This window comes from Pangasianodon hypophthalmus, chromosome 15, assembly GCF_027358585.1.
Source record: "Pangasianodon hypophthalmus isolate fPanHyp1 chromosome 15, fPanHyp1.pri, whole genome shotgun sequence".
NCBI classification, from domain to species: domain Eukaryota; kingdom Metazoa; phylum Chordata; class Actinopteri; order Siluriformes; family Pangasiidae; genus Pangasianodon; species Pangasianodon hypophthalmus.
The window spans coordinates 21809934-21836491 of NC_069724.1; the positions used below are offsets into that span (position 1 = coordinate 21809934).

Here is a 26558-nt window from a genome sequence, read left to right on the forward strand (position 1 = left end):
GCACCTTCTAACCAATCAGAATCGAGAATTTGCCAGTGCTGTGATATAATTTTACTTAATGTTTACAAAAATAAACCAAAAAATAACAGCGTAATGGAGACGTGACTTTACATGTTCAGTCATTTGTCTTCAGTAGCTGCATTGCGTGTGATGAAAGTTTTTTTTTTATAACTACTTGCCATGACCATTGCGCTAAAAACTGTGTTTTATAATACTAGCTAGATCTGATTACGTTTATAGCTGATCAGGCAGACTTAACGTGAAGAAAGAAATCAGTAGCTGACTTGGCATGTTGCTAATTTTGATTTATAAATTTATACCTGACTAATATAGTTACCTACTACTAATAAAGTCGCACCCAACTCATGAGAAGAATGAGAAGAAAATGGGGGAAAGAAATAAAAATCAGTAGGCCCAGACGTGTAATAGTAAGAAGCCTATCATGCACGTGATATTAAAAATTTATTAAAAAAATCACCCATGAACATGAAATCAAAAAATCAGTGTATATCAGTGATGGAATCCTGAATAAGATTAGCCTTCACCAGGCTAGACCTTCCGTCAGTCCTTTATTAGCTTTATTCCAAAATCCCTAACAGTATGTACTTCCTTCGTCGCACAGCGGCAGATTTCCTGACCTGAACTAAAGAAAGACAGTCAATGGCACATGCTCATGCTCTCTGAGGTATGTCACTAAACATTAGCACATGAGCTAAGCTTTCCTTTTGGGCTAACGCTAACGTGACTGGACAGCGACTGCCCGAGAAATGAATGCTCAACAGCGCTGAATGAGAAATGATTTTTAGAAGAACGACCGAGTCAGCTCAATTACATGATCTAAACGGCGGCATTCGCCACAAATGATGGATGGTGATGGAAAAGGTATAAAGGAAAGAAAGAGTATGCAACGTTCATTTGTTCTTTCTCATTTAATTCCACACAACATTTGACATTTAATTTGATAAATTTTAAAGATTAAGTTTCAGGGAAAATAATCTATATGGATAGTGTCAATGGATCTCTTTGATGAATCTTATAGTAAAGTAGTGTGTAAATGTTTTGGTAGTCCAAACCAAACTAGAAATTCTTGCCAGATTAAAAATGCATTGGCAATGTGAATTTTCTTTGTACTCATATGTTGATAAATGTTGATAAATGCTAATCATCCATAGTTTACTGAGCACATTCATGGCACAGCTGATTTACAAAGTAAATCACAAAACTTTATAAAAGGCAAAGCTCACATATAGCTGCAAACGACAAAATGATGACTAAATGCAGAATGAGAGCACCTCCTATGCTCGGCATGTGCTAAATCTTCCAGTAATGAATAGTTTTATTTGTCTTAACTTATGGATTTGGTTTGGGTAGCTTTCTTTCATGTAATTAATACTGAACATTAATTTTCACAAAATTTTCACTATTTCAAATTGTGTAATTGAAATAAATAAGGTATTTAAAGTCGATTGAGTAATTTGTATATAAAACTAGAGTAACTGATCACGAGTTACATGATTTGAAGCCGATCACTCCGGGTTCACATGAACAAGCCTCTGTATACATAAATTTACAAACTCAGGAGTTCTCGTAGGGTGACAAACATTTTTTCCAACTAACTAGATTTTCATGAAAGCCACGTTTCTTGTGTAAATGCTCCTACGAACTATTTACGAATAGATTTTTTGATAAATGAGGCCCATTGTTTGGGTTTCAATCAGGTTTTAAGTCTGAAAAGTGTGTGCTTGTTTATTTGGGATGGCCCTGATGAGCTGAGAAGATTAAGCTGTTTGTTTTCTGCTTTGACACAAGTTGTTACGTCTGATTAGACACAAGACTGAAGTGACCAAGGACACTATTATCAACATACAGTTCTAATGAAATTAGAAGCTCGAGTGCTGTTCACCCAGTGAAGCTTCACACTATTAAAAGACCTATGCTGTACAAATACAAGATGCCCTTTAAGTAGCAAAGCAAATTTGGGCTAAAAGATATTACAGTAATACTATGTTGGTTTATGGAGCTAAACTGGTAATGCAAAAAAAAAAAAAAAAAAGGGAACTGCGTAAGGCTACATTTGCAACATTGGCGTGCCGCAGTTGAAAGTTTACAAGGTGATTCCATGACTGTGGTGCTATTTCCTGAAGATCATGGGAAATTCAACTTTCTTTATTTTCAATGATATTGTGATACTGACTGACAAGGTCACTTAAAAATTCAAGGTACAATGTTATTTAGCCTTTTTTAAAATGTGTGTCCAGTGTCAGCTAAACAAAAGAGGCTGGTGAAGGAAATAACTATTTATAGATGTTATATATAAAGTGATAATGGGAACTTGTTTTGCAGAAGTTCGACAACGTTAAATGCACTGTGTAGGGCCTCATCAGGGCCCCTTTAATACTTAGACATTAAAATAGAACATATTTGATTATTGTACATAGCTTTTTCAGTAGTTTAACGTTGTGTATTCTAGTGAACTTTAAAACTTTAAGGCAATTACTCTGGCCTTGTAAAACAGCTTCAAGCCTCATGAGTCATATTACCATCTTGTTTGTCCTTGAGGAGCCTTGTGTCTGTTCATTATTAACATCTTCTCATCCCTAAATGCTGAAAAGAGAGCGCAACATGAAGTCTCTTTCTAATGGAGTGGTCAAAGGGAGTACTGACTAACCAATTATCCTTTCAGAGCACATCCTCTCTCCCTGTGCCATGTTCCAGACCCGCTTCTAGTGCAGCAGCTATTTCTTCTCATGAGCTGTGAGAAGATTCAGCTCTGGCACTCTAACCGAACCTCAGATGTTTGCTTTTCACTTAAAGAAGTAATCAGAGGGAGCAGTGTCTCATTAAATTCAATTACAGCGCTGACAGTTATTGTACACTGAACAGTCTCGACCTCTCCCAAGACTTAATCAAAGCCCGTCAGAGATGACAGTACCGACATTGTTGAGTCTCCTGAATAAACCCCATTGGCCGCAAGCTTCCCCAGCTCTGGGAATTCAATGCGCTCTGTCTCGATTCACTACTTGAGCGCTATCTCTAGTTAGATGCTACCAATCAGCATGAAGAAAATGTCAAGCCTCTCGTCTCTGTGTGGGCTCCATCAGCATACTGTCGTCTACAATCCTCAGATGCTTTAAAACAAGAAAGCGCTCTACATCCCCGTCTGTGTAAAAGGCACTCTATATCCATTTAAGAGAAAAAAATGCAATCATATTCTTCTTTCTCTCTATTTTCTTGTAATTTAAAGGACATGGAATATTACTGTAAGACTCAGGTCCTGATATACTAAACGTTTACGTACATAACAAATATGCAAACTTCATAACACGTGTAAAACAAAAACAAAACAAAAAAGGCTTGTCCATTTTGCACATGTACCTAAATTAGCTTGTGTTTTGCTACCTAAAGTACAAAATGTCTTGTGCACCCCAAGGTTAATTACTACAGCTTGAATCAATTCAATGTGTAAATTACTGCCACTGAATGGCAGGTATTAAATGTGTACAAACCTGTATATTCCCTTTGGATCAAAAATAAAAACATCATTCAATTAATTTCTCTAAATTATATCTTAGGACCTCAAAATAATGTGAACGTTTTTCATATACTTACATTTTACCAGCAGAGACACTCATGTCTACACACTTTTATATTGTATTTTGTACATTTTCTTATTTTGTTTTGTTTAAGACTGACTGTTGTTAGCATGTCTTATACTTGACTCATATTTATGCATTTGTGCCAAGTTTCAGTTTCATTCTGTGGGATCATAATTCATCACAGCTTTTTAAAACAAACAGCAAAAGCACCCTACTCTACACAATTACTCTTTTGCAAATAATCTGCAGCATGCCCACTAACCATGCATGCAAATTATTGCGCACACAAATTAGTACTTGTGTTCTTAGTTAATCAGGGGCTCGGTCCTTTAAGAGTTCCTTTAGAAAGACATCACTGACTAATCAAGATAAAATTGTGAAGAAAAGGAAAGCATAAGGAAAGGCTTAAAAAAGATATGTTTGATCTTTCTGATTATCCCAGTCGCCGTCTCTTTAATCAGAGAGCTATCTAGAGGGGGTAGAACATTAGACCATACTGAAATTCAACCCTGACCAGGACCGACTGCTGAGATCCACAGGTGTTCTCATCCAGCCAATCAAAACACATCACAAGGAGCCGTCCTGCTTTACTGACAGGCCCCACGCCGTGCACCTATAGAGTGTTCGAATGTACACTGCAGCCATGATGACCTGTATAATGCCACATATATATTCCTCGTAGTAGTGTGAACTATGCATTGTGGGATGTAATATTCTTCAAAGATAGCTCTAGCTGCATATTCAGAAAGTCAGACTATATAAATCATTACTAACAGATTTTTTTTTGAGAAATAATAAAGAAATGTCTGCAATAATACTACTTTTTAAAAAAAAGTAAGAATTTTTTTTTTTCTTTTTTGGCATTTCATCTACATTAGACATGTCTTTTTTGAAGATGATTGTCTTTTCTGAAGGGCAATAATACAGTGTATCATTTAATAAATACATAAAAAGTAGTAATAATAGTAATAGTAATTCAGCTCCACTCAAAGGCATAATTCTAAGCAAAATTGCCGTGATTCACGCAATGATACAACAACAAATTGGCAAAACCCAGTGTTTCCTTAAAAAAAAAGCATTATCTCAATGCAGATTATGGCATTATGGCACTATACCCATCATCTCTATTATGTCAATTGCCCCTTATAGATCCCATTATATACCAAAACACAGCAGAATATTGAGGCAGCAACAAGCGCCGACTGTACTTCCTGTCTCAGTTTCCTCTCTACACTAAAACCTGAGCCACATGGTGCACGCTGCCATACAGCTGTGTTTAACATTAGCACCTGTGTGCTACGACAGGCTACACAGCCAGACTGCTAAACCTGTCTATAGACAGGTGACGACAAGGTTTCCTGTGCAGACGAACTTTTAACTCCGATGGGTGCGTGCTTTGAAAAAAAAAATTATATAAGCTGAGCCGTTTCATTTTAAACGTTAGAGTTTAAAATGAAATCCATTGAAAGAGAGATCTGAAGTTTGTGGAGGTTTCTGTGCATGGGTGTGAGTGGGCTGTGCTGCTAACAGCCATGCTTGTGGTTTGCCAACATGAGCCGTTTTATTTACAACTCTATATTATTTGTGGCAAGAAAACTGGCAGTTGCCAGGCGTGGCATTTCAAACGGCAAGACCACAGCAAGTTTTTGCATTTCTTTCATTCTGGTATCTATGCCATTCTTGAAGCATTCTTATTTTGCCTATAGTTTTGTGATTCCATGAACGGGGTGCCGAAAATTACATTCTCTCATTCTTTTTCTCTTTATTTTCAATGATATTGTGACACTGACTGATGAGATCACTTGACGATCGTCAGTAACATGGATGCTAGTTAATGACACATTGTATATTTGCTAATTCTATGCTAAAAACTTGACCCTGTCACTCTTTTAAGAGCAAAATGCAGCCAAAGAAACCTTATAAAAACGTCACTGCCTGAAAGGGGTTTAAACACCTTTTCAAGAGTCATCATCGAAAAATGATAAAACAAAAATAAAGTTGAAAGTTGAATGATATGCATAACCATAAACACTAATGTTACTTGTAGTCTCTGTGAGCAGACCCAGCAATGAGATGCTCTTCTTTTTTGTAAAGAATTAATTAATAATACACACAGCCAGCTTTGGTTTAAGTGCATTAAAAGAGAAGGTATGCATGCATTGCTAAAATATTAATGCCATACCACTGTGTTTACTGCCTGCTAGGCACTTACAACCATAGTTTACACTGACTGGCAGCTGAGCACTGTGGAGCTGCTGTATTTTCTGTCTTGTATTTTCCGTCCTTAAGCCACAGGGAGACGTTCAAAACATGTCCTGACTGGGATAATAATACATCCGTCAAATGCCTCATATGAGAGCTAGATTAGAAATGTCAACCACTCATGGAGGTCTGTGCAGACCTTGATTTTTTCTCCCAAGAAGAGATGCTACACCAAAAAATGGCCAAGACTCAGACACAGAGGAGGGGCCAGGAAGGAAACAGAAGTCAGCAGTAACGAGGTTAAGAAGCAGATTTTAGAAAAACGGCCTGTGCACGTCAGACGTCGCTCCAGGGCTCATGGAGAAAACAAGGGCTTCTCTCATTCTGCTCAGGGATTCAGAAAGTTCCTCAGGCAAGTGGTGAAATCAAATTTGTGTGATTGGACTCACCAATTGATTGAATATACGCAGGAAAGAAAAATAACCCTTTGATTCAACTTAAGATGAGGAAGCATTAAAAATCTCTCAGTCTCCTCATCCTCGTGTTCCCTTCTGTCACTGATCATATGATCAAAATCTGCTTCATGTCATGAAGCTGCAGTATTACTGTCCATCATTTAGGCAATAGATCTGTGTGTAAAGCTGGGTGCATAGGTTTGTACCCCCAATGCATTCTAGATACCCTTACTCTTATTTTGCAAATTTTTTTTACCAGTTTGTCTACCAAAAAATACAAAAAATACGCTCCATATAAACTAATTTTAAAAAATCGTATTTGAAAATGATTTGAAAATGAAGTTTTATGTGAATTAACATTTTTGGAAGGAGTCTCCAGTGCTAGAGCTTTGTGATAGTCAGAAGTAAAGCTGTAACTTGAAATCCGTCACAGGAGGACTTTACGGTTTCTCTGTAACATGACATTCTGTGTTTTTATTGTTTTTATTCATTTCAAGAGATGAAAAAGAAAACCTGGTGAGGAAATGGTTGTTTAAAGCTGCTATAATGTAAGCGATAACAGGAACTTACTTGCTCTTAGAGTTGGCAAATTGCTGTAGTATAAGAGAAACAAAAGACTTTGGGATATACTGTTATTGGAAAATAATCAATGTTGGGGGGTGGGATGGTCAGTAACAGCATCACACCACCCCATCGCTGATTATTTTCCTACAACAACATGCCCTCTTGACAACATTTCTTACTGTGCACTATATACAAGATCAAGTGTATTCATTCTGGTATAAGCAGAGCGGATGTGAGAATGCTTCTTCAGAGACAGGCCGTTGGATGAGAAGAAGACTGCAGTGTAGGTGGAAACGGAGGCCAAATGATATGTACTCTGTAGCCGCACTTCCTGTTAGAGTCTGAAATGACCTGATCTTAATGCTTCCTCCTCCTCCTCTCATAACAGACTATTAAAACTGAACATTAGCCCTGCTCCAACTACACACGTCCTGACACTAACACACCAAGATGTGTTGTGAATGAGTGTGTCTTAGCTCCACGGGCCACCACGCTGCACACATACACACACATACACACCTCCACACAGAAATAGAGCTCTGTTGCACATGCTTCTTCTCTCCTCCGTGAACAATGTCCTCCTCAGTGTCTGACCCAGATTCCCATGGCGGCGCGGCAGACTGTGCAGCTCAGACACACTCATTAGCATCATCATATCTCCCTCCTGTCCCCATTAGCTTAATACCTTCGCCTCCATTCATCACCGCTGCACACCTCTGCACTGCCGAGCAACCAGCAGGCGCACCCCTTTCCTAATGAGGCACAAACGTGCATGCAAAACACACTCGCTTGTGGATGATAAAAGCTGTTTGGATTATTTGATATAGCAATGCTAATGTATAAAATGCTGAACTCTCTTTCTCTCTTTCTCGCTCTGCCTGCTTCATAGCCAGAGTGAGAGATTATTACCTGATCCTGAACCAAATGCTTCCAACAAAGTAGATTTAGAGCTGAATTTCAGTATTTAAAAACTATAACATATTATGTTCTTAATATATAATACTCATGCAATTGAAGAAAGTTCTAATTTTAATTGCCTTATTACCTTAACATGCAATTCCTAAACTTTTCAGCTAATGGCCTTTGCCTGTTGATGTATGAAAATGAGTCTGAATAAATGTATGAAATTTGTGGTGCATTTTATTTTCACATATTTTAAATTATGTGTATGTTCAGCACTGTTGAGTTTTCAAATTCAAATAGAGTTCTGACTGTAAGGTTTATGTTAATGTTCTCATTACTCCTAAAAACGTTATTGTTTCTATAGTAACTAAACAAATGTGAGTAATCACTGATATGGCGAAATATTCTGTAACGCAATGTTCATTTAACATTTTTGGACTGAGTCTTTTGTGGTTTCTCTGTAACAGGACAAAGATTTTTTATTAATTTCTAGAAAGAGAGAAGAAAAGAGGTAGGCAGGTGTCCAGGAATTTCGACAACTCGAATTTGGATTATATATCAGCTTTTCCGTTCCAGACCTGTTTTTCGAAAACCACATGTGCATAATCAACAGCAGGCAGGCACTCAGTGAATAAAGGCACATCTGAAAGTTGTAATCAGTGACGTTCTGGACTTCAGACGCTGTGCAGTCTGGATAGGAAGCAAACTTTTTTTTTAAGAAACCTTAAAACCTTAAAATTCCAAGAGTCAGATCTTCCACTACACCAACTCTTTTATTCAATATCAGCAGATACAGGATGAAGTTTAAAAAAAAATGGAAGTGAGTGTATGAGGAAAATTGTGGAAATCTGCACCATTTGCACAGAGGACGTGACATTGACTCCAAATTAAGCAGCCTTTCTTTATTTCTATAAAATCTTCAGAGCTGGATGAGATATGTGTGAACAGGAAATAAAAAGAGGAAATTAATTTTTTTTTTAAAGGCAGTAAAAAGCTTTAGTGGTGGAGTGCTAAAATTGCTGGGTTATACAAAGAGTCCATTCAGACACTCTAATTTCTACATTATTCTGAATTTCCAAATTGCCTCAATGCATTAATGGTTGACCTTTTACATGTGAATTTCAGCACATTAGCTGTGAAGCTTTTACTAGTGTTTCTGGTTTTCTTTTTCCTGTTGATGTTCTAGACAAGCACTAAACGCGAAACCAAACTCGCACAGAGAAACATCATGCATGTGTGTGTGTGTGTGTATGCAGCCTCTTGTCAAACTGAAAGCGAAACCAAGTGAATGCAGGAATGGGGATAAATTTCAACAAGTGGGAGATTTATTTGCTGTGTAAACAGTCTTGCCTAAACATTTTTGCTGAAGTTAATTCCCGAAGCTGGTCCTCAGAGCTACATGAACAATAAAAGCAAATCAGATCTTATTTGTTAAAGCCATTGTCAAGAAATTCCCTCAATTTTAGCCAGCACTGTTAGAAAGTTAGAACCAATAAATATATTGGATATGAATTAAAAATTGACTTATACATAATGTGTATGGTATGAAACTGAAACTCAGTTGATAGAAGGTTTGTACCAAAGCACTGATTGGTCAGAAAGTACTGACTAATTTTGGCTACCAGGCTATAAAACAGCTGTGTGTAATGGTCAGCATGGTGAAGTTTTCTGTGAGATATTTATTAAGCATTTTTGGAAGGAGTCTCCAGTGTCAGTGCTTTGTAACAGTCAGTTGTTTCAGGTAAAGTTGTTGTAAATAAGTTTTCCGCCACGGGAAGGTCTTGAGGCCTTGTGGTTTGTGGTTTCTCGGAAACAAGACAAGCCGCACTTTAAAAATACATTTTAATACATTAATATCTGCTATTATGTAAGTGATAACAGGAACTAACTTGTCTCACAGATGTTCCACAAGCCTCAGGACTAGAAAAAACCCAAACTGCTAGCTAACAATATCATGTCAGCATGTCAGAATGTGTACTAAACATTAGGGTTGTAGCAACTTTTGGTTTTAAGAAAATTTTTTACATCATGTTTGCAAACGTTCTTACAGCATTGCTGCAATATTTTTAGTTATCAGACAGCTATCATAAATTCCATTATATTATAGTTTATCTGAATCGAAACGCTGTCTGAGCGACATTCTGACAAACCATTATTATAGACGATGGTACATTTTGACCTTTATTGGGATCTCTTGGTGGCTTCAATGGTGTTTCAATGTAGATCAACCCAAGTTTCCCTCTGCACATGGTATATTTGTGTTGACGCAATTCTTAGATGCGTTCACATTAATCGCAAAACCATGGAGGGTACTGGCGCAACAGAGGCTCACTGGTTCAGGTAGTGAACAAAAGATTATAAGTTCACGTTTAGGACTTCCATTTAAAAAAAAACAATGTTTTTCAGGCTTTTGAGCAGAATTCTTAACCCTTAGCTGCTTGCTTGAAGCAATCCTGTCTCAGCTGTAAGTCGATTTGTATGAACACTTTCCCATAAAATGACTAAATGTAGAAATGTACACTTCATTCAAACACATGCAGCACAAATCATCCAGTCAGACTAGCCAGACAGCGACATAAATGGATTTTAAAAATGGAAAGAATTTTAAAAGCGGGAGGGATAATAAAAAATAAGAGTGGGTAAAAAGAAAAACTAGGTCGAGTCACATGACTGGCCGATGCAGGAGGGATTACGCTGCCACACCATGTGGTCATTTACAAAACAAATGTTGACTACAGCTTTATCTCTGGCTTTCTGACCAGCTCGGCGGAGGGAGGGTGTAACCGAGTCGATGATGTGCTCCGTACAGAGAGAATAAGAGACGATAGATAAAGACCTGCAGCTATTTGGGACACAGCTGTGCCACACAAAAGCAACACTGTATTTCAAGTGCAAAAAAAAAAAATCAGGCTGCAGCCTGAAAATAAAATGGAAGCTGAATAAAAGCCAAACGCAGTAGTGCATTACGTATTTGGTTAAGGAGTTAAATCTGTAATAAATGAACCAGAAGTCTCTGCTTAATGCTAAAAAGCGCAAGATGTGGAAATAGAAGGAAAATGTCAATGTGCTCTGGGTAAATCAGTCAAGTTGTGACTAAGATGAATGCTTAATGCAAAGTGACGTCTCAACACAGGCAATGCCCATGAAAAAGTGTAGAACCAACAATGTATTCATTTACGTCACCAAAAACAAGCAATGGAAGACAGCTGAAGAAATTATGATAACATTGCTGATTAACATTGCTGATTATCATAAGCTGCCTTCAAACACTTTTACACTGCAAGTTATTTCATAACAGTACTTTTTTTCAAAAGGATTCGTAAATAATGACAAAAATCAGCCTTGAAGGGAAAAATTACTAACCGATATTAAGCAAAAGAGACAGAATGTCATTTCAGTTTACGGAGAGGCTCGGACTAAAAGCTGAGCAAAAAAGCAGCAAAACAGATTTAGATCAAGAGACAAGAGAACAAGCTGACAGGCTGATGCAAGGTCACAATTCAAAATGAAAAAAAATAATAAATAAATGAAGTGCTTATATGTGAGAAAAAAATATATAAATATATATACTCCTGGGCAAAAAAATGGGCCAAGGCCAAAATGGCAAATATTAAACCTTTAATGGCACCAACAACAGGTCAGAAAATTAGCAAGAATTAAACAGATGCAGTCCTGAAAGCTCCTGTGCCACCATTTGCTTTTGCTGTTTGGGGAAAAGCTAGAAACAGGGAAATTCACTTATACAGTCTTCTTGTAAACAAAGGTAAAATCATGATAATGATTAAAATGTTTGATGTAAAATTCAAACTAACATGTCTGGGTGGACAAAACTTTCCGAAAATAATTTCCCGACCAATGATTTGCTGTTAAGACCTTTAAAAGCTTAATATTTTGCCATTTTGGGCTTAGCCCATTTTTTTTTTTACCCAGGAGTGTATAAATTCCTGTTAAGGCTCTGAAAAAAGTTAGATTTATATATCATTTTTCACAGAGTTTTTAGAGTTTTCAGTTTTTGATTTTTAACAAATTCGTAGAAAAATTCTAAAAACTTGTTTTCACTTCATCATTATGGGTTATTGTGTGTAGATTAATGGCAAAAAGTAACACAATAAACTGAATAAATGAAACAGAATAAATAAAACTTAATAAATATAATACTATATAAATATAATACTATTCACTCAAAATATATTGACACCCCTAAGAATTCTTGAAATAAATGCAAAAAAATGTCATTCTTGAAAAATCTATCTGCTCAGAAGTTCATACCTATTATTACTTTTTTTTTTATTATATTGACAGGAACTTGGCTAAAAGTCTGGGGAAAATATCTGGAAACTTCTGGCTTGCATTTTAAGGTGTTGCTTTGGGTGTCCACCCACCCAAAAAATGTCCTGAAAATTCCAAGGAGAAAAAAAAAAAGAAAAAAGAAAAAGAAAAAGTGAGCTGCAAGCTTGCCTAAATAAAATAAAATGAAATAATAAAATAATTGTTTTACACATGACTTCCACAAATTTCATAAACTTCACAAACACATTTTTATTTTCAGTTTTATTTTTATCACCTTTTGTGCAGATCTCAGAGTTTTTAGCACAAAATTAGCCGTCTAGAAACATTGCTGGTTTGCAAAATAGCCGATTAAGTCACTGTGTAAGGAGTAGATGCTGAGGTAGTGGAGTGAATAATGCAGGAACGAGGAGAGGCAATCCATCCACACACACACACACACACACACACACACACACATACACACACACACACACATACAGTAATGATGTGCACATCGCTCTCTCTCTCTCGCCGCTGTTACAGGTGCAGCCAGGCAGAAAGATGTAGGCCATCTGCACAGCAACACAGAGAAAATAGCTCAGTGCGCAGACAGAGGGGGACACGCTCAACCACCTGCATCCGAGAGAGAGTGAGACACGAGCGAGAGGGAGCGACAGACATGGAGATAAAAGCCTGGTAGACGTTTATTTAAGGAAAAAGCTTAATCAGCTAAGAGACAGAGTCTGCCAGAGAGAGAAAGCAAGTGAGCAAGATCTGATTCTTTTTTATTCATTAACATTCAGATTCTGTGTAACTCAAGGTCTGGCAATGCAAATGTTTGAAATTGAAAAGTTAAAACTGAAAGAGAGAAAAGTTTTTTTTTCCCCAATATTTTCTATCAGATTTAATTGAGAATGAGCAGGAAGAAAATATTGACTAATAAACAAATATTACTTTAATGTATAAATTAAGCACAATTATAAAATGTTAAGACAGTTAACAACGACAAATGCTTAATATGTAAGAATGAAAGACAATAGGGAGTGCTGGTATAGGAAAATAATCAACAACATGGTATTTGCGAAGCAGCCCGAAGTGTTTTATTCCTCTTATATGACATTATTATTTGCCAGTGATTACATTTCATTTAAATTAATAACAGAATGATAAGTTGTGCTTTTATCCACTTATAGTTACATTTCATGTTATGGAACGTCCACAAAACAAGTAAGTTCCTGTTAATACTTATGTTACAGCAGCTATAAACACTTCTTCCTCTCTTCTTCCTGTCTTTTTCCTCTCTCTTGAAATAAAAAAAAATGCATCTTGTCATGTTTCCTAGAAGCTGGGAGTTGCAAAATTTACTGACTATTACAAAAAAAAATGCTGACACTGGAGACTCCTTCCTTAAGTTAAATGAACATTAACAGCATTTTTAAAATCTGTTTATTTTTTTTTTTAGTCCCTGTGATTAGCTGTTACTATAGAGACGTTTCCGTATTAATGTATTAATGTATTAATGTAAACCCGAGCTTTGCTTTGCAGCTGACACGTCAGTTAAAGCTGCTTTTATAGAAAATGAATCAATCAGAATTGAGAATTCAACACTGCTGTCATATATGTTTAATTAATTCACTGAGGGTGCAACAATTGTGATCACAGCCCTAACAGAACACACACACCAACATAAAAGCTGCCAAAACCACACTTAGAACAGGTTTGCACAATAATCTCAGCCAAAGTTTCATATTTTATGATTAAAATTTTCTAGTATTCACCCAAAACTTGTGTTTAAGATGAGAAAATTCTAATCTCTTTAGAGAAAACTCATGTCACTAATAGAATATTTCTTAATCACCTCCACCATGGAGAATTCATCCAGGATCATGATTCATGGATAAGGATTAAACTGTACTCTCCAATAAGTGTGAGCGATTTCTATCAGGATTAGTGTGTTTAAATGGAGCAGGAGGTGTAGCAGGTTTTTTTGTTTTATGGCAAGCTGTGTTCCGGCTCCGTCTCGCTCTCTCTCGGCTCAACCACTTCATTAGGCTCCTTACACAAAGGGGGGCTGGTCGCATGGGCCCAATTTAGGCCACAATAAAAATGTGGAAAGACTCGACCTGCGCTGTAATGGGAGTCTCTCTTTTATTTACATGGCGGCGCACTTTAAAGACGCCGAGCGCAGACTACACGAGGGAAAGAAGGGAAGAAAACGGGGGCTAAATCAAAAGAGCGACCCGTAAATTGCAGGGACTTTCTCCAGATGTTGCAGAAATATTCACTGAAGCACTCCAGATGTGCCACTTCTCAAGATTTCCTCTGTCCTTCTTGCCTTGTCTTTTTTTTTAAACTCCAACATGTCTGTTTTATGTCAAAACTGTTTCTTATTGGAAAGATTGACGGTTATATAAGTATAAAGGTTTCAAATGGGGAAAAAACACAAATACTATAACTACCACTACTAAAAAAAGAGTAAATGGAGAAAATGGAAAGGGAAGAAGAAATGGAAGATTTGCCTGAAATGTTCCACAGCAGCATGATGAAATGAAACAAAATCCCCAGGTGGAGAATGTGTTTCTCCAATGCAACACGTTTAGTGGGAGCTGTGGTTAGTCCTGTGGTTCCCACACACACACACACACACACACACAGAGTAAAATATGGCAGGGTTGCTACTCCACCCTCAGGTTGTGACCCAGACACAACCTTTAACCCAAAGTGTCCCAGACAATACAAGAGCCATAAGCTTCCATGGATAGTGTACCTCTTAACACACTTAAAATGTGTATTCAAATTTTGCCAGACTAGAAGCAACACTAACACACATGCACACACATGCACACTATAATCCGAGGCTGTCTCCTGTTCGTCGCCACAGGCTGAAACAGAAGAAACCATCTTAAATGTGACACTTGAACTTGTCGGGGCCGTTTTCTGCAGGCGTTGGAATGTAAGCCCTGTGGAATGCGGTACATTGCTGCCACACACACACACACACACACACACACACACACACACACACACACACACACTTCCAGTGCCTGTCTGCCTGCTGCTCATCTCCCCCTGGGCTTTTCTCCCCTTAGAAGCGTTCTTCAAGTGCCATCATAAGCATAAAGGCTCCTCAGCCCAAAGCAGCCTGTGCCGGTAGTCTAGACAAACACACAGGACAACAGCCAAACCACAACCGCCTCCTGATCCGATGCCGTAAGTGCTCCTAAATTACTCAAACAATTCAAAGGGAAATACAACACACACACACACGCACACACATCAGTAGCAGCTAGTGGCACTCAGGTTTAAAGGGCTCTTGCTCACAGCTCAACAGCCACTTAATGATAAGCAGGATCCTCACACTAGGGGAGTGATAAGAGCGTGACTTTTCTCCTCCCATAGCACAAGCCTTTTATTAGCACCTCTAAATCACTGATCAAACACATGCCTCATCAGTATAAGTCAAAATCCTGGAAAATGATCAATGTTGTTCATGTGTGCCGATACATTGCCAGGAATGAAAATGATGCCTCGATGAATATTTATCCCAGTGACCACAAAGGCCAAAAAGGCACGATAAACAATGTCTGCCTAGATTATTGATCCAGAGAAAAATGTTATTTTTTTTGTCCCTGATTTGGTCTTGCCGATTCCCACCCACTAGCTAACTCTCCCAATCACACAACAACTACCTACAGGGGATGAAAAAGCAAACGCTTTTATGGAGGGAGCCTGAGTGAAAGTTTTTAATTGGTCTTTTTGAGGCTGAGAGTTGGGCAATAGGACAAAAATATCATGTACTTGATACTTCAAGACATTTCAGTGATGCATGCCATGTGCCAAAATATATAGATTTGCAAAAAAAAAAAAAAAAAAAAAGATAATGTCTACATGTCTAAAATTACATTTTTTTTTTTTTACCATCAAACCAGCTATTTCCAATCACCTTGTAACTGTTTTTATGAAAAATTAAAACAAAAACAATTATATAAAATTACAATACCTGCAATATCTCACAAGTTTCTTATGAAATAATTATCGTAATACTAACATTAACATTGTCGTATTACCCAGCACTAGTGTAGATATATACAGGACGTCCAACTGAATATAAACCAGAAAGTCATAAATTTAGAGGCTAAATCAAGGCAGACCAGAAGCAACCAAAAGTAGACCAATGACTTTTTATGGGCCAATTAAAGTCGTGCAGACTGGCCAGTAATGGACGTCTCTGGTCAGTCAATGCTCACTGGAATCCTAAATGTGGTAACACCATTTGGAAATTGAAGTGATTTAGAAATGAAGGAGCAGTTGGCCGCTTGTACCAAGGACATAATTCTTCATAAACTGAATGCAATATATATGAGCAAGTCATCAGCAGTTGCAAAGAATAGGATGTAAGTAGAGCGAAAAAGCAAAACTCAAGTGTCTGAAACACAAATTCCCACAACTACAATTATTTGTTATGGCACATCCTGTGGCAAATGTGAATATATGCATCCTGATGCAATAAAATCAGAAAGCTATGTATTTAAATGATGCAGATCCTGAACATTATCAGTAACGTCCGATGCGTTAAGTGGAAAAACACCATTAGACAGTAAACATCTACACAGTCTCGTCCTTGTTCTAGGAGCTACAAGGAGCTTTGTTTAAGGATTATAGTGAAGTTTTCATCCAAATGTTTACTTGGGATGAGGTAAAAATTAAGCCATGGAACATCCAAATTTCTTTTTCATGCATTCAGCAATGAATCAACCAAGACGTACTTCATAAATCAGACTTCAACACAGGCGTATGCCAAAGTTACCAAATGTTTTTGATGAAAAACTAACACTAGGCTATATTGTACACAAAAACTGGACAGATGGAGAGGTATTAGTGCTGCTGTGTTTTTCATGTGTTTTTTTCATCTTTTAAAAGCTGCACAAACATGAAAATGGAGAGCTATTTTCTAATCATATTTTCGTAGCCTGGTTTAATATTGAATGAAATAATACAGAGAACAGAGATCACTACCGTATTTGACTTTGCACAAAAGAAACACCAGAGGCTCTAAACCAAATGCTAATATTATGGGGAAAATAAGTTCCCCATAAGTAAGTCTTGGATTAATAATAAAGATACACTGAAATAAAGGATGATATTTTTTGCATAAATTATGAAGCAGTAATTGTGTGTTCTCAACTAATGGAATGAACTGCATATCAAAATAGCATGTTAGGTATGGCTGAAGCTCATGTGTATACATGTGTCTGTACATCTTTTAAATATTAATATAATATTTGATTAGAATTAAAAAAAAAAATGTTTCACCTTTCCCAGTCTAATTACGACAATCACATTGTACTCAGATGGACCTGCATCAGTGCTGTGACTCTGAAACTTGAATGAATGAATGGAGGCCCAGGTGAGATTCAGGAAACAGGAGAGGAGGAAAAAAAAAAAAGTGGGCAGAAAGAAAGAACACTGAAGCTGGAGGCATCTACTGCCTGTAAATCAGCCTCCTGAGTGCTGGGCTCAGTGGGGAGGGGAAAAAAAGAAAGAACAAAGTGAAGAGAGATTGATCCTGATAAAAAGAAAACCTGGTTCTCATAGAAAAAAAATATATGTTCCTGCATTATCCTGGTCGTCTTATATTTCCTTGCAAATCCGTCCATCTTATCTTAATTCAGCGGATCGCATTATGGTGGCTGTAATGGATCTGGGTTATCATAATTGCAATCAGGGCCCTTAATCTGTCACGTTGGTTTTAGCTCTCCAGTGTAAGCTGTAGCATTAGCGGACAGAGCCGCACACACACTTGGACATGTGAGCACACACTGGTCCCTGTTTTCCTGTCACAAATGTTCACACAGAGTTTGGCAAATCTCTGCCAGGACCACACACTTCTGCCTAGGCGATTATACGATATCTAGCAATATGTAGTAACACATTATGTTATTTACATGGACACTTTCATGACCGCTGTTATATTTTTCTGTACTAAGAAGCTGTTAAGAAGCTACTGTGTTATTTTAAACCATGTATTTACAATAATAAATTGTTTTAAAATGTTTTATATGCTTTTTATTTAATATACATTGATAAGCAATAGCAAACACCCAAGTTAGTTACATTACATTAACATGTACTTTAAAAAGTGGCCTCAGTCCCTCCTGCCATCCTAAAACACTAGCAAGCTAGTTTGCTGTTTGTAAGTTTATAAGCTAGCTAGCCAGCTTAGCGTACAGGTTTTGATGCTAATAATTCCAGAGTATACTCTAATAATTTTGTTTAAAATCTGTACTGTTTAATTTATGAGACAATATACGAAGTTCATTATTTTCAGCACCTGAAATCAGAAAGACTTTGTGCTGTGGTTAAAAAAAAATTGACCAAAACACTAATCTATATAATGACAATAAGACATCTATGAGGAGCTAGCTAAAGGCTTGATAGTTATATTATATGAAAATTCAACATTGCTACATGTCCACCACATGCAGTCAATCACGCTGTGATACTAGACGTGCTGTGTTATTTTCCCGTCATAAAGAGGAAATGGACACCACTGTATTACCTTCCTGTCAATGTTGCACACTAGGGGCCAGTACAATTTGATTACAGGCTGAGGACTAGAAAACATTCAAAGTGACAGTGCTGCTCCTGGATAGCAATTCAACTGTCTATTGCTGCTTTGATTAATGAATGGGGAAAGACAGGAGAATCGAACCCAAGCATCTCCTGCACTCCAAAGACATTCAGTTTGCCAAAGTGTGTCTCCCCTAAACACCTTATTTAGATACTCTAAGGATAGTAAGGAAAAAACTACAGTACTACACAGCTACATAGACTATCACAGACGGAGGTGACAGGCTCGGTGACATGGAGCACTAAGCTTCAGGAAGCCTGCTGGCAAAATAAAAAAGAAAAAAAAAAACCTCAACCCCAACCCGATTCATTCTCTTCCTGCCCCTCCTCCGCTTTGCAAACACACATGCAGGAAATTTTTCCATCGCCAGCCTCTGATTAAGATGAAGTGAAACACAGCAGACATATGGGAGATTGTGTATATCTATATATCTATATATCTATATCTATATCTATATCTATCTATCTGTCTATCTATCTATCCACACACACACACACACACACACACACACATATATATATATATATATATATATATATATATATATATTATATATATATATATATATATATATATATATATATATATATAGTTCAGTAAAATACATTAATATCGCACTCAGTGCTTACATATTAAACATACTAAAAATATCCAGATGGATTATGCAGCAGCAGGCAGCAATGTTGTCAGATTGTTTCAGGGAAAAGTAGCCAGTGTATGCTCAAAAAGACTATCATAGTCTAATTCTTTTGCATATTCTTTGAACTGTCATGATCATATGATTATCCAAACATCTTAGAGGAAAAAAGGGAGATTTTCTGAAGACACTTGGAATAGAATAGAATAGAATAGAACAGAACAGGAGTTGTATGAGAATAAAAAATAATAGATTATAAACTAACATATTTACAAAATAGAGTCAAGGCAACTATTTACATATTTACAAAATTCAATAATTTCTATCAAGAATACAGAAAAAAAGAAGCAGTGCTAGTGAATAGTCAAGAAATAGACATGAAAGAAACAGTTACCGATGGAATAGAATGCTTTTATCAGCTTTAAATATAGCCAAGAAAAGAGCTGGACAAACAGTGGTGATCAGTGATTGGGCTTTGGGGCCATCGGGTCAAGCAAGTGAAACTTATCAGGCTTTACACACTGGTGGTGAGTCTACCAAATCGAGTGGAGAACAGTTGTTAACATCTGCTCAAAAAGTTGCTCAATGTAAGTCTCTAAAGGGATCTAAAAACTCTCCCAATCTAGCTGGCAACACTGGCAACTAGTAACACTAAGCGTTTATATGAACAGCACTTTATAAGACTTAAGCTATTATTATATTTTTATATTTTGCTGAGCTTAGTCAATCACAGCCTTGCTCTGATTAGCCACAGAGAGACGGACAGTGAAAAAGAGAGACTGTATATGCAAAATTAACAATGCAGCTGCAATGAAACTACAGACAACAAATTTTGCAATAATGCCAAGAAAACATCAGTAAGAATGTAATATAGCTATTAATAAAACTGTATTTTCCAACACTAACTTAAAGCTACATCTCTGGATAAGCTCGAGAACCAATTGATTCTAACAGATAGTTTTCTAAAATTTGTACACTCACAGTAACAAGGTACTAAACGATAACACTGGAAAATGGTGGAACTCTGACAGTGATCAGGGAGGAGGTTGTAGTTTCAGTTAGGTCTCGCACCGTGTATAGAAAAAAATATTAGAGAATCTAATGAAAAATTTCACAGCAGCAGGATTTTTACCTTCTCTAAGTTACTGATGGTGCTGGAACATCATTGTGGATTGTTCCAGCTCATTTTAAACCCATGCCCTCAAAGTACATCTTTACCATCTTTAGTAAGTATGCTTCACCGCAAGTGAATGTAGTATATCTTTAAACTCTGTTAAGGACCACTTACAGGAGTTTTATAGGTATACTACATTCACTTTCTCAGATTAAAGCTACATACTAAAGAAAGAAAATATATATTCTTATAGGTAGTACATGTTTTTTTTGCACATACAATCAGCTCTACAAATCACTGAATTGCCTCAATATAAACAAACATGACTGGTGAATAGATAACAAGTGTTCAGAGTTGATCAGACGTCCGACCTTTACAATATGATGAAAACATCACTGTCAAACAACATTTACTATATATCTATGTACTATATAGTCTCAGGTACAATTTGTGCAGTTTTATAAGGAAATTAGCTGTAAGTTTTACTGAGCATTTTGCAGAACCAGCCACAGTTCTTCTGGAGACTTTGACTGTCACACTTGCTTTATATTTTTGCATGCAAACCCAGCAGCCTTCATCATGTTTTTTTTTTTTGTCTGAACCGTGGTCTCTTACGTAATATGCTGCTTTCTTCACTGACATACAAACATTGTTCTGTAACATTTAATTTTGTGCTGGAAAACTAATGTTTGGAAATCTCAAATGTTTATGTACAGACTCGATAATGTAGAAGTCATAAAAATGTATAACAAAGTTTGTACTAAAAAAAACAAAGGGTGCCTTAGACTTTAGCACAGTACTATGTACTTGCACCATGGTTAAACCTGACCTAGAAGTCCTGCGGCGAACTGAAATCCAGAGCTAGAAACCCACATGGGGAGCAAAGGTCAAGGTTTCTACTCTTTGTTTTGATAAAGCTCTCAATCTCACTACTGTGTGGTTTCAACCACACAAACTGTTAACAGTGCATACTGCAGCTATGCCATAAATTCAGCTATATGCTCTATAATGGACACAAAAACAACCAGGCCATAAAATTCAGTGTTATGTCGTGTCATTTCTCCTGCACAAAAAAAAAAAAATCAATAATGATAGCCTGCCACAACTTCTATGCTTACGTGTATATCTGGATAAATGACAGCTTTTCCGTGATATTAATTGGTTTAAAATGAAAAAACTGTTCTGAACATCTCATTTCCATAATTTTTTTTTCATTTCAAAACAAAACAACGAATGAAAGTACACGTACACAGACCAGTCTGCAGGTACATAATCAGTACAATGGCGGATCTTAAGGTCCAGTGGCGTACTTTAATGATATTCCGCTACAGTTATGTTTCTCTGGACCCACTCAGACAGGATTATGTTCTATAGGTGATGTCTGTAATAGCATTTTTCACATGTCAGGACAAGTGAGTTTCTACAGGGTTTTTCCTGCAAAGCCAGATGTTTAATACGCATCAGCTGATTAAAAATACAGAACATTATGGAATCATTTACAATTATGTTTAACGTTAGACAATTAAGGAACTGACTTTTTTCTTTCTTTCTTTTTTTTTTTTTAAAGAAAACTAAAAGTTGCATTATTATGGAATGGCGTCCAGTGTTCCCAGGACTTGCTCCGGGAATGGGATGAGGGAGAAAAACACCAGTATGGCTGATCTAGAAATACAATCACCTGAAAATTATGGAATTACACCACGTCCCAATGTTAATGTGAGCTCTTGTGAATAGGGCTTAAAAATGACCCTTGAGGGTCTCACTCCAGTGAGAAGCATTTGTACCTTAAAGCCCCAGTTTAGTAGCTTTTTATCTGAACCAGCGTGTACATTAGTGGAGTAGTGGATTGCGAGGAAAGCAAAGCATGATCACTTTAAGCCATTAACTTTTCCTATAAACCCGTTCCTATAAAAATGACAGCTGCAGCCCTTTTACAAAAGGGAACCCAAAACTGGCGGGCTGTAAAAACCTGACTTGTATGCTTTTAGTGGTGTGAGACTGCGCGGCCCCCTCAAACACAGCCCTGTAAAATAATCCCCACACCCGGTTCTACCTTTGTTCCTGAATTATGGCCAGGAGAGGAATGTGCAACCCCTCCACCATGGTTATGAATGTCAGGTTCTCCTCAAAGCTCATGAAGTTGACTGACGGGGCGGAGAAAAGTGGCACCCACATCAGTCAGATCCTGAGACATGGTCGCAGACTCCATGAAAGATATATTGCGGCTTAAATGACAGGTTGGCACCAAAAGACTGGCTCGTTGAATCTCCTGTGAAAAAAATCTGGATCTCACATTGTAAAAAGCAAAAATAGTTTGCCGGACTCCTAATGACGTGCGTGTCTTTGTGGTTGCAACAAAAATCTGATGATTAAAGTGATTTTTGGTAAAATGGCAAAAAGAATCTGCCGTAGCACAAATACTAGTCAGTGAAGCAAAATAAATCATAGGCTGGTGTTAGCACAGTGGTGCAGCAGGCTGATGCAACAGCTGACAAACAGCACTCAGTCCCATGACATAGTCATGCATCGCACACACACACACACACCACTAAAAAATGACAATGCATTTATCCAGTTATTTTAGCTCTTTAAATTATAAAGTGCTCTGAATTTCATGATCATGCACTGCATAAACAAATTACTATCAGGTTCATTTAAAACATTAAATAAATGTGTGTTGCTGGTTAACTTTTAATGAGCTAATGGAGAGTAAATTTTAAAAAATGGTGCACCGTGCAGGTTGACAATTCAAAGGAAAGGAGCTAAGCTGAGAACCCATTAATACTGGTAAAATGCTTTACAGGTTGCCATTTAAAAAAGGTCTGCGGGAAGAATGACTGACATGAGTGAAAAGCTAAAAAAAAAAAAAAAAATCTACGAAATCTCGCTGATTTAAGGGTCTGCTCAAGATGATAAATCTTTTGCACTGGCAAAATCGATACGCACTAATGCCAATGCGGCATCAAAAACAAATTTTGACTCTATCTTGTCCTGACTATGGTCTGATGTCAATTAGATTCAAACAACTGCAGTCCAAAAGACCCCAAAATTCACACAGTTGGATTTACAAATATATGTGTATTGATGTATAAACTGCAGAAAAATCCTTTCAGCTCACAGAGCACTCAGGCATCTTGTCTTGGTGTAGAGACAATGTAACGATGACTGTTAAGGTGTAACATGAGTCTTTCATGAAAAAGGACACAGTAACACTCCAGACTGTCTTCGGCCAGATAAGAAACACAATGGCCAAACTGAACTGTATACAACCCGTAGTTCATGAGCTCATCTGTGGGAATCTGCAAGTATTGGGTTACACACGTTATTGTGCTCAGAGCTTTACTACAGTCAGGATCTATTTGTTTTGGAGGCGACCTTAAGCACAACTGAGAGGGATGTGACATGTAGAGTAAGATACTTGTACCGAGTCTGACTGTGGCCTCAATGGTAAAGGGTCAATGATATGATGAGTGCTGTGATTTAATTTGTTTAGGATGTGCAACTTGACATTACGAACCAATGCAGGACAGCACAACACAAAGCCTACTTAAGCCAGCTTTACAATTTCTGATTTTGTTGCCACAGACAAGAATCGCACATTGTAAAATAATTCTTGGAGTTTTGACTGGTGGTTTTAGAATGCATCTGACATGCTCACTGGAGGCTAATTTAGTGCCTCTGCGACTAAAGACAGTGACAACATTTCTGGACACTGCCAGAATTTCTCTGATTAAAATCTCAGAGTGTGTAAAAACCACCAACAGGAGGATGGCATAGGATGATGTGAAACTCACGGGACAGCTACAAATTCGGTAACAACAATGATGTAACGTAAACGCAACATTCTAATACACAGAAAAAAAAAGTTTAGTACTTAGTACTTCATGAACACCTTGAAGAATGTTTCTGTTTATGCAAACCCATTTTCAGCACAAGCCAAGATCGCACATAAGGAGAATATAGCAATTTTCTTTAATCACAGGTCTGTTGTTAGAAGATCTTCATCATATTATCGGATATGATGAATGTTACTGCAAAGTCTGTTATAGAATTCAGCTAGGAATTTATCGGGATCATTTTATACGGTGTGTCAAGTAATGATTTTAAAAGTCTGCTGTAATCGCGTAGCATAAAAGCGGCTTTAGGTGTAAAATACATAATAAACTGCGTGGTCAGGGTGGTGGTGGATCTGGACGCAGTGTCCCGAAAACACTGGGCACAAGCCGGGAATACACCCTAAATGGGACTACAGTAGATCACAGGGCACCATACACACACACATTCACACACTCGGACATGGGGAGAACATGCACAGAAACTTCACGCAGACAGTAACCTGAGCTCAGGAAGCTCGAAGTGGAGACACCTTGATTGAGGTGTGAGTGTCTTATTAGAGAGCAATCAGGACTCATGTGCTTGGTGTTTTAGGTGATTAAATTAATAATAATAATAATAATAATAATAATAATAATAATAATAATAAAATACCAAAAGATGTAACCACTTAGACTTATTCAAGCTTCTTTAAAACTATTAATATTATTATTCATTAGAATCCATCCTTATGTACACACACACACGCACACACTTTTTAAGTCTTTGGTTCTTTATTACGCAACAACTTTCTACCACGAAAACAGATAACAACGAATGATTATGCGCAGAAAGGACATATAGCTTGTTCTAATTATGCATTGCGTTTTTAATGCGCAGCCTGGAACACCAAAACACACACGCGCACACAAGTTAACCTATAGAAACCACACCTCGAGTTGTAATCATAAACGCATAGCAGACAGCAGTAAAGTTGTTCTATACACTTCTTATCTGTAATGTAAACTTTTTTAAAAATAAAAAAAAGTTATAAACACTCTGTTTGTTTGTCTGTGTGTCAGTATCACATACTGTCAACATTCTGATCCAGACTAATCTACAGTTATTCAGGACTAAAATAAAAAATATTTTAAAAAAAAGTGCAAAGTCGGATGCATAGACGGATGAAAGCCAGAAATATTCAATTTTTTTATGCATTAAACATAATAATGTTAGCATAGCATGCTTTATTATTGTTTTAGAAAATGAAATTTGGTTTGAAAGTGAAATAGGAAAAGAGAATTGAACGTTTCGGTGAAGTGAAGGCGCGCTTGTGAGACTCTAACACACACCCATAGGCACAGGCACACACACACATATACACACACACATACTACACATCCCCTAAAACATGCTCACACAATCCAAATATACAGCACCAGGTCAAATCTGGGAAACTTTCTCCATTACTCTCAGATCAGATCTGATTATCAATAGCAGTGAAACGTAAACAAACATAAAGAGAGGAAAGACTTTATTAAATGCCCCACTGCTGTCACTGGAAACGCGTGTCAGTGGCACCGGAGCCAAGTTTTGCGCACTGTTTACTCCTCCAAAACAGTGCACTCCCTAACCTAAAAACATGTATTCAAGCTATAGGCTGAAATCTACAAGTTATTCTGCATGTGCACCTTTTAACTGGATTAAATCGTGTATCCATGGTGTGTGTAGAACACAACAAAACGCGCAATGATCCATTCCAACACTGGATTTAAAGGAATAATAAGGACTAATAAGAAAACTTACCCAATGATAAGAATGGTTTGGTTTCCATGTCTGATCGGGTTAGCTCATGCCAATGCCAGCTGACACAAGCCGTGTTTTTTTGAGCTTTAGTTTCAGGCTTGGGATTGAAATCGAGCGCGTCCTTGTTGATGGCAGTAAAATGCGGATCCGCGTAGAAAAAGCGCAGTGTTGAAAAGCAGCGTTCACTGACACTGTGTCCGATTTTCACTTTTGCGATAGTTGAGTTTGTTGCGCTCTCTCTCTCTCTCTCTCTCTCTCTCTCTCACTCTCACTCACTTACACACACACACACACACACACACACACACTCATAACTACTGCATCAGGGCCCACTCTAGGGGGACTCCATCCCACAGAAGGACGTCCTCAATCAGGGACGCATTATTAAAATAAAAAAAAAAAAAAAAAAAAAAGGAAGCAGAAGCCCATTCAAACAAACAGCCATTAACATAAAAACCCACCACTTACCACTATATGAATCTTTAAAACTTAACATGTGATCTTCACGGCGTCAAGGATTTATTTAGACTTTAAAAAAAAATAATAATAATAATTTGTCACATATACA

General features: G+C 37.3%; 1 protein-coding gene across 3 annotated transcripts in view; it reads right to left on the bottom strand.

Moving 5' to 3' along the window:
* The window catches only part of rxraa (retinoid X receptor, alpha a), a 103646-nt gene extending 77375 nt beyond the window's left edge, over positions 1-26271 (bottom strand). Inside the window, exon 1 of one of the 3 annotated variants that reach the window (XM_026928949.3) lies at positions 25991-26271. In XM_026928949.3, the coding sequence (XP_026784750.1) occupies positions 25991-26018 (28 nt within the window). In that variant the 5' untranslated portion in view covers positions 26019-26271. The remainder of the gene's footprint in view (positions 1-25990) is intronic. The other 2 variants (XM_034311279.2, XM_053240330.1) reach the window with 2 other exon arrangements.
* Between the last annotated feature and the right edge of the window lie 287 nt (positions 26272-26558).